The 9,756-nt window shown below is 47.0% G+C and overlaps 1 protein-coding gene across 6 annotated transcripts in view; it reads right to left on the bottom strand.

The window, feature by feature from the left end:
• Window positions 1-1,665: 1,665 nt before the first annotated feature.
• Window positions 1,666-9,756, bottom strand: part of MICU1 (mitochondrial calcium uptake 1) — an 89,618-nt gene continuing 81,527 nt past the window's right edge. For all 6 annotated transcript variants that reach the window (XM_031064462.1, XM_031064461.1, XM_031064460.1 and 3 more), the window contains 2 exons: window positions 4,677-4,766; window positions 1,666-2,381 (listed from right to left, as the gene is read on the bottom strand). In XM_031064462.1, coding sequence (XP_030920322.1) covers window positions 2,218-2,381; window positions 4,677-4,766 — 254 coding nt within the window. In that variant the 3' untranslated portion in view covers window positions 1,666-2,217. The remainder of the gene's footprint in view (window positions 2,382-4,676; window positions 4,767-9,756) is intronic.

The following is a 9,756-nucleotide window of genomic DNA, read 5'->3' on the forward strand; positions in this document are numbered from 1 at the left end:
AACAGGGGAGGGGATGCCAGAGGGCACCCCCGGACCCTGCTCCCGGAGGGTTATTAACAACTCCTTATTAGAGCCTCCTCCTCATGGAGTTCTACCCTTGGAACACGGCCTGGCTGCAGGGACCGCGCCCGGGACGGGCTGAGGGGACCCTGAGGAGGATGAGGCTGCTCGGGTGTCGGAACCCAGGACATCCCTCTGGCTGCCCTGGGTGATTCCAGACCCTGGCAGGGGGCTCAGAGACCTTGGCATGGAGTCAAAAACACCTATGCCTTTGATTTTAGCCCATGGAAACAATGACCAACTTTGTGTGAGGAGTTACAAGCCACAAGGGTTTGAGTAGAATGATAGCTAACTTGTCACAGGTGAAAAAGTAGAATTTTAGGCTTATAGAATGGGGGTTCAGGAGGCAAGATGGAGGAATATGGGCATGTCCTATCCTTCTTCCTCTTGTCCTCCATCTCCTGCTGTGATGGTGACACTTTTGGATTGGTTTAGAGTAGAGACAGACTGTGTAACATAGGTGATAGCTATTGGAAAATTATTGTAAATAAAGCACGTGTAGTTAATAGTATAAAAAGTTAACTCCACCCCAAGGGCAGGGACTGTGCCACAACCTGACCTGCTGGACAGATCTCAGCAGGGCAGAGAAAGAATGGAATGGATAAGAGAAAATAAACAACCTTGAAAAGCAGAACCGACGAATCTCGACTTCTTCTTTGGTCGTGGGGCTGGGAAAAAAGCTCTTTAATACCTCAGGAGCCATTTCAGCAAGGCAAAACCCGAGACTGGGGCTGTGTCACATTGTTCCACATTCGGTCACAGCAGGGATGGCAGAACAACCTTCATCCCAGAAGAGAATTCACAGACAGGTGACAGATCCCTGGAGGCTGGCCCTGGGGAGCACGCAGGAGAGAGGCAGGAAGGTCTGTGGGTGTGAGGTGTGTGACAGCACAGGGACACCCAAACCACCCCAAAACAGCCTGGGAAATGGGGGGGAGAGGAAAAGAACTCTGGCTGGAGTGATCAGGATCAATATCCCTGTGTGAACCACGGAATCCTACAATGGTTTGGGTGGGAAGGGACCTTAAATCCCACCCAGTGCCACCCCTGCCATGGCAGGGACACCTTCCACTGTCCCAGGCTGCTCCAATCCCATCCAGCCTGGCCTTGGGCACTGCCAGGGATCCAGGGGCAGCCCCAGCTGCTCTGGGCACCCTGTGCCAGGGCCTGCCCACCCTGCCAATATCCCATCCATCCCTGCGCTCTGGCTGTGGGAAGCCATTCCCTGTGTCCTGGCACTTGAGGCCTTTGTCAACATTCCCTCTCCACGTTTCTTGTCACCTCCTCCAGGCACTGCAAGGCCACCATGAGGTCACCCTGGAGTTTCTCTCCAGGCTGAACAATCCCAGCTCTCCCAGCCCTTCCTCATGGCACAGATACTCCCATCCCTCTGATCACCTTGGTGGCTGCCCCTGGACTCTCTCCAGCAGCTCCATGTCCTTCCTGTGCTGGGGACAGAAAGTATTCCAGGAGTGACTGATCCCCTTTGTCCTTCTAGCTCTGGAAATTCACAGAGGTTTCCCCCACTCCCAAAGCACCCCAAGTTCAGTGCCTCAGCCCCAGCCCTGGGGGAGGATGTGGAGCAATGCAGAGACAGAGCCAGGCTGCAGGGAGGAACATCTTTACAAGGAATTTTACAGAGGTCAGCCCCCAGCAAACCACACCTGCCAGCCCTTCCCAGTACAACTCCTCATTCAGGGAATCAGGGAGCTCCTGCAGCAGGAGGAGGCAGGAGAGCTGCACTGCTTTTAGCTGCCCTTCTGCAGCAGGTGCAGCACAGGGCTTTTGGCTGGCTGCAATCCTGGCCTGGGATCCAGGGAATCCAGGAATTGCCTGGCTTTTCTGAGGAGCAGGCTGAGAATCAAAAGAACCCCCTCCATGCCATTTTTCATAGCATTAAATAAAGGTGATTTGGGGCCCAGCTGTGGAGCAGGGCACATCATGCCACGGAGGTGGTGCCAGTAAAAGTCCTTTCCTTGTTCCTGAGAGAGAGGAAGATGGAGGAGCCAGCAGCAAGCAAATTCAGCAGGTGTGGGTTTCTAACTTGGATTGCCAAAACCCTCCTGGCACAGCCAGCCTGGGCTCTCCAGAGCCTGGTGCCACCCTGCTGTGCCCAGGGGCTGATCCAGGGAATGGGGGTGCTCCTTGCCAACCCCACTACTGCTGCTTGGGAGCTGTGAAGTCCCAGGCTGTCTCCTGGGCACACTTCCACATGGCCCTCATGAGCCGCGTGAAGCCCATGTCCTTGGGCTTCTCCAGGCCACGCATCAGCCGCTGCTTCATGATGGCAACAAACTCCTTGTTGCTCAGCTCCCCATTCCCTGCAAAAAGGAGGAAAAGCAATCAGAGACCCACCAGCAACCTCCTTGAAGTGATAACTTTAAAGGGCAGCAGCCATGAGTGTTCTTTCCTGCACAAACAGATCATATTTGGCTCCCACCTCCCAAAATATCCTGCTGAGCAAGGGTTCCCAAGCCACAGAGTTTAAATCCCAACCCCATGGATGTTTGCAGGAGGCAGAAAAGGAAATGCAAACTAAATGTCCCTGTCCTCCCAGGAAACACTGCTTTAAGTGGTTTGGGAAATTGTGGGTGCACAAATTTTCCTAATGGAGTAGAAGGGAAGATTTGTTGATCTGATGAATGAGGTTATGGAGAATGCAGCCACTGGGCAGCAAAATTCCAGCAAACTGTTAAGGGTTGAGCAAAATTCCCTCCAGTGCTGCAGGTTTTTAATGTCTGTAAACACTGATGGAGTGAAAACAACAAAATAATAATAATAAAAAGACGTCTGTGTCTGCTTTTCTACTTGTTTTCTTCCTTGGGGGACTTTTCTGGCAACCAGAGTCTTTCCCTCTAAAGATTTGCTATCAAAATATTTAGGAGATTCTCCTCTGAGAGAAGGCAAACAGGGAATATTTGGTTACACTTCAGCTCACTCTGATCTCCAGCCTGATCATCTGGCATGAAGATTGTATCACAACAGTGGTACTGAAGCACAGAGGAAAATAAAACAGGAGATGTGACCTTAGGGACGTGCAAAGGAGCAGGTGGGGCTGAAACCAAGAGGGACAATAAGGAATAAATTAATTAAATGCATTTTAAAATGTTCATACTTATGCAACAGTGCTGCCACTCAGAGCTGCCAGATGCTGGTGACTCTGCTGGAGAAGCAGGGTGCCAGCCAGGACTCTGATTTTGGCTTGGCAGTTTTGGGCAAATGCAGAATTTCCTTCTTTCCAAGTCAGAATTGCTGTCACCTGGCAAAGACTCCAGTAACTCCCGCTAAATCAAGCCAGGAGTGCTTCAGTGTGACAACAACCACCCTGGGGCACTCACAGCCTCTGCAAAGCCAGCTCCCAGCAGGGCACACAGCTGCTATTAATTAATTAAAAATTAAGCTGACATTTGTCTAGGACTTTGGAGATAAAGCCCCAGCCCGGCTCGTTTCCAACACTGGAGCACAACAGCTCATTCTGTTAGACCAACTGGATGGGAGAAAAGGAGCAAAGTGTGCACACCAAACCCTCCCACCTGTGCTCCAACATCCCCATCTCACAGGGTGGGGACCACTGGATACCCTTCCCAAAAGGGCAGGGGCAATGTAGGAAATGGATTTGTAGAGAATTCTCAAAGCCTGACAGAAGGTTTACACAGTGTGTGCATCTGCATGCAAACCCTGAGATAAGAAATGCTGACTTAAGAGAGAGAAATAGAGCTAGAAACAAGTTTCAAAGGATGGCCTTGTAAAAAAGACTGGATACTTTGAAGAAATAGAATTGTGAAAGATGCATTGTAGTAGGACCCATGAGGGGGAATTTTAGATGCTTTAAGGCATGTCACATTCATATTTTCTGGGAAAATCCCTTCACCCAGGATTTTGCTCCTGGGAAGCTGAGAAGCCTCAGAGAAAAAGGGAAACAATAATTATCTCATTGCTTCTCCTGTGTTTTGCTGCTTTGGAATGTGTTTGGAGATTGTTTACCCACAGGTGATTATTTCATTGGTTTGATGTGAATTGTTTTGACTCATTGGTCAAACAGTGCCAAACTGTGTCAGACTCTGGAAAGAGTCACGAATTTTCATTATTATCTTTTTAGCCTTCTGTAAGTATCCTTTCTGTATTCTTTAGTATTTTATGATACTATATTATATTAAAGAATGCTGTACTAAACTTTAGTATAGTTTAGTATAGCATTCTTTAATATAATATAGCATCATAAAATAATAAATGAGCCTTCTGAGAACATGGAGTCAGATTCATCATTCCTTCCTGCCACGGGGCACCCCACAAATACAATAAAAGCATTTACAGCATGGTGTGGCAAAAGCTGATAGGCCAAGAAACACTTATAATGTAATTAGGAAATGGTTGGCTTCTGATTGTGATGGTGTGAATTATAACATCTGTATTGTCTCACCCTTCACATGAGACTGAAAATGGAGTAAAAGTTTTTAAATCACCTCTCAGTTGCCCCATCTCTGGGTCAGAAAAGGGCTCAATCCAACAGGGGATCACAGCAGCTCCATGGACACAGAGCATGGTGGAAGAACCATTTCGCCCCAGGTTTCCTGCCCTGGGCTCTCCCAGCCTGGCTGAGCTGGGCGCTCACTCACCGTCGCAGTCGAAGAGCGCGAACACCACGTCGCACACGTGGTCTGACAGCTCCACCTTGGCCACGGTCCTGGCCACCTGCTGCATGGTCACTGCAACACACGGAGGGCACAGGGTCACACAGGGGCCAACCACAGCAGGACCCTCCTGTTCCTCCGTGGAAACCAGCCTTGGTGTCCTCAGAGAGGCTGCAATGAGCTTGATCAACGAGGCAGCTCCTCCTGACAGCATTCCAAGGAATGCTGTCCTGTCACAGACATCTTCTATGAAAAATCTTTTTGCTAGGATCTTTTCTCCTAAGAAGCTGAGAAGCTTCAGCTTCTCCATGTTTTGCTACCTTAGAATGTGATTTGGAGAATTGTTCACTCAGCATGTGAAATTGTTTCTACTTGATGAGCAATCACAAGTCCAGCTGTGTTGAGACTCTAGTCAGTCACAAGACTTTATTATCATTGCTAACCTTCTGATGAAATCCTTTCTTCTTTCTTTAGTATCATTTTAATTTATCATTTCATTTTAATCTAATATATATAATAAAATAATAAATCAGCCCTCTGAAACATGGAGTCAAGGTTCTCATCTCTTCCCTCATCCTGGGATCTCTGCTAACACCACCACATTATCCAGCATTCAATTCTATCAAGCAGGGAATTCCAAAAACTGGGAATTCCAAAAACTGCTTTTCCTGTTGCAACCCAATAACTGCAGCACAAATCCACCCACCCTCCCACAGGGAGCAGACCAGATTAACCTTGCAATAAGAGTTCTAGGGAATTATTTCCCTTTTCTCCCCAGACTGGCAGCAGAGAAGCAAGCAGGAGTTTTATTCCCCACCTTTAGAAAATTCCATCCAATTCAAGGAGCTATCAATCTGGAAGGGTTAGGCAGTTGATTTTGCTGCACAAATGGGAAAAGAAAAGCCCCCTCACTAGGTTGGTGTGAGTGTATTTAAAGTTAAATTGCTTCTCTACAAAGCCTGACCCAAGGAAATGCCATCCACAGCAAGTGGGATCAATGTTTAGCTGTGGAACAAGGGAAAGGAGGGAAGTGGTGCATCACAAAACCAGACTGAAACCACAAACAGCTTCTGCTTTCCTCCACAGTATCCTTATGGGCTTCTGCACCCCCAGTCTTTCAGGAATTTTGGAGAGTTAAATGTGTCAGAAAGGAAAAACAATCATCCAATATATATTGTAACTGGATTAATTACAAACCTTCAGGAATTTTGGAAAGTTACATGGGTCAGAAAGGAAGAAATACTAATCCAATATATTGTAACTGGATTAATTACAAACTGCATAAAATATTTCTAATGGGATTTTTTTCATTGATGCTTACATTATTGGTACCTTCCACCCCGTTTCTGCTCCCCTGAGGGAAATCTGGGGTTTTCTGAGAGGAATTCACAGCCACCATCAGGTCCTTTTCCCCATAAAACCTCTCCTTTTACTAAATAATGTAGGAGAAATTTGAAATGATGCATTGTATATATGTAAAACATATATAATCTCAAGTAGGACCCTGCTTTTCCCACGTAAATAATTATTCTGAGTGAAATTCCTTTTCTCCATGAGTGATGTAGCTCCAGTCAGCAGATATTACTTTGTATTTCCTCAGACAGCAACACCAAATTTCATTTGATTTACTGTAAATGTAAAACTTCTCTCAAGTTTCTTCACCTTGGTGCCATCCTCCCCTCCTGGTGCCCTAGGTACCCTGTGGCTGTAGCCTTACATGTAAAAAAAGTTAGAATGATTTCTTCATCACAGAATTCCAGAATGGTTTGGCTTGTAAGGGCCTTAGAGCTCATCCAGTGCCACCCCTGCCATGGGCAGGGACACCTTCCACTGCCCCAGGTGGCACCAAGCCCCATCCAGCCTGGCCTTGGGCACTGCCAGGGATCCAGGGGCAGCCCCAGCTGCTCTGGGCACCCTGTGCCAGGGCCTGCCCACCCTGCCAGGGAACAATTTTTCCCTAACACCAAATCAAAATCTCCCTTTCAATTTAAAACATTGCCCCCTGTCCTAATTCCTTTAAAGTTATGTTTTTCCGCTGAGATTTTCCCCACTCCTTCCATCCCTGCAGAGAGTCTCCTGATCCTTCTCCTCCTGTTTGTTTTTCACAGCCACAGTTTTCCCAGCTGCAACTTGCACTCATGGCCAGCAGCTCCTGCTTCCTCTCTTATTGATCCAACTGCACAAGTGTCAGCTCCATTCCATCGTTCCTGCTTGATGCCAGAATGACTCCACAGGGGCTGCAGGACTGTGCTGTGCTGGTTTTTAAGGAATCAAAAGGAGGAGGGAAGGAGTCTCTGCTTTCACACCCACACACATGCTCCAGACCACAAGGTAGCTCAGGGAGGCGAATAAAATTGAAGCAAACCTGCTGGAATAATTTCTTTACCATGAAATGGAATAGGTGCTGTCTGGGGAACACCTCTTAAAGCCTGGCCAGGTTTGGAGTTCTGGGATAGAAATTCTCCTGGATTTCATAGCATCAAAAATGAGTTCCACATTTCTATCTTGAAAAGCTTCTAAAATTTCATGCATTGGTATCTCCCACTGGTTCCTTTAATGAGCCATCTGAGTGATTTTATGCAAGTTTAGAGTCTGACACAGTTATCCTTTTTTTCCACTCTGATTCCCAGAAGTGCACTGTGAGCAATGCCTCACTGAGTGCTGCTCCAGGCCAGGGCCTCAGCAGATGGCAAACTTCACTTTTCCCTCCAGCTTGGGATTAATCACACATGTGGCCAAAAGAATGGACAGCTGGGCTGCTGCCTTTGTTTTCCAAATGGCACTGGGGGTGATGGGAGCAGGGCTCCCTGCCCTGGGCCATTCCAGGATGGAAAGGCAGGACACACATGTGGTTTGGGCTCCCAGAAATCAGCCTCACGTTGATGCACATGTTTCACTTCAGGGCTCCCAGTTGGAAATGTTGGATGCTATCACTGGCAGCATAGCTCCCAAAATCTATTTCTCTTTTTACAAATCATTTGCATGAGTATGTGCTGGAACACCCATCCAGAAAGAGATGGATAAGCCTTGTGCAATCCTGTGTGCACAGCACATTTGCCTTGCTCTTCTCAAACTGCAGAAGCTGTTTTGACATCAAAGGCAGCATGACAGAAAGTCACAGAGATCGGGGAGAAAAAAAGCAGAGCTCCCAGAGCAGAGCTGTTGGTGCAATATCTACAGCCAGAAATGTGGAAAGAAAGGAAATTCCTTGGAGACACCCCAAACCTGACTGCAGGGGATCCTGTTGGACACCAGGGATCCCTCCCAGCTCCCAGCACTGCCATTACTGCAGAGGAGCACTCCAAGCTGTGCTTCCAGCGGGGCTGACTTCTCCCATCCCTCTCCAAGGCAAAGCAAGCAGCAGTTCCATGGCTGCATTCCAGCTCACCTCTGCCCCTTCCTGACTCCCTGTCCACTCTGCAGCCGTTTCAAGCAGCATTATTCCAATAAAGTGATTTTCCACGAATCTCTCTGGGGCTCCAGCCCTGCTCCAAGCCACAGATCAGTGGGATCAGCTGTCTCCCTGTGCTTTGGCCCATCCATGCCTTGCCCCAAACCCCACAGGAGTTATCCCACAGCTCCCTGCTGGCAGCAGGGCTGCACACAGCGCCAGGAAAAGTGCAATTCACACCCTCCTAAAAGGGGAAAAAGCACCAAATTCAGTTCCTGTCCTGCTTCCAGCTGTGAGCCCAGGCTGGGGGAAGTCTCCTAAGGAATGCTTGTGATTTAGGAGAATGACAGCTATTATGTTGCTGAGAAAATGAAAGATGGGCTAACAAATAATCCGGGTGTTTTTAAATGGGTCATTAAAATACAGGTTTATGATCCTTTTTAGAAGAAGAAGAGACTTTAATTCAGCACAGAAAACAGGCTGTCAGGCTCTGGCTGTTTGGTAGCAGTCATTTTTTCCCCTCTGAAACTTTAAACAGCCCTTTTAAAATCATCATAATGTTTGCTGCATTGTTAACAGCAAATTATTACACATACTAACCTCTTCCTAGTCCCCATCCCAGTGTAATTTTTACTTTGTTAGTTTGTAACCAGCAACCTTGTGAAAGCTTCACTTCTGGGAGGGCACACCCCATTTATGGTTTATTTAAATCCGATCCCGGCCCAAGGAAGGTTCCCTTACCCAGCCCAGCACTCCCAGCTCAGTGGCTGCACAAGCTCAGTAATGGCACATAATTAAACAGCAATCACACTGATTTACCAACTGCACACAGACCTAAATTCTGTGAAAATATATATTCCATGACAGGACAAATGCTAATTTCCTGTAGGCACTGAGTAAATTTGATTTGCTGGGCTATCACCTCCCCTGGGATGCTACAGAAAGGGCTCAGAGCAGCAGCAGCACACCCAGACTTGGTATTTTACTTTTAAATGAAGGAAAATCCTATCAGGTTCTTTTAAGTCCTAAGGTAATGATGTTCTAAACCAAAGAGTACAGATGATTTTCCCCCCAAAAATTTAAGATGAGAAGGGCTGCTGACACACACAAGAAGAGATGTGACACATTTGTTTCCCTCTGTAATTCCACTGCCCCCAAACCTATTAATGCCTTAATATTCCCACAACAGCAGCAGTTGGAATAGCTGACTTCCAAAATGTTTAATTCTGCAGCTGCCTACATGAGTCAGCTTTAACTTTGTAGTAGACAAGAGTTTCCACTTAGCCTAAAATTCTTTTAATGAGTTTGCCATCTTTATTTTATATCCTCAGTCTGTTAAAAAAAATCCCCTCTTAAAAAAAACCCAAAGACCAAAGCACTTGTGACAGATCCTGGCAGCAGAGTGAGACTTGGTTTGAAATATATTTTGGGGATTTTTTGCCTTTTTTTAAAATCAGTGTATCAGATCTAAGAACAAACCTGAGACAGACCAGCTGAGAAAAGGAAACATGATGAGAAGGAGAAGGATATGGATTGGTCTGATCAATAAACCACATTATTACCAAGGTCCCCAGGAAACACCAGCTCTGAGGTTTATTCAGCCCACTCCTCTGGACTGTGGGTTATCTGAAATTGAGTCTCTGGACAGACTTTAATGCTCAGTCTGGGACCTCA

Source organism: Geospiza fortis, unplaced genomic scaffold (genome assembly GCF_000277835.1).
Source record: "Geospiza fortis unplaced genomic scaffold, GeoFor_1.0 scaffold48, whole genome shotgun sequence".
In the NCBI taxonomy this organism is placed as follows: domain Eukaryota; kingdom Metazoa; phylum Chordata; class Aves; order Passeriformes; family Thraupidae; genus Geospiza; species Geospiza fortis.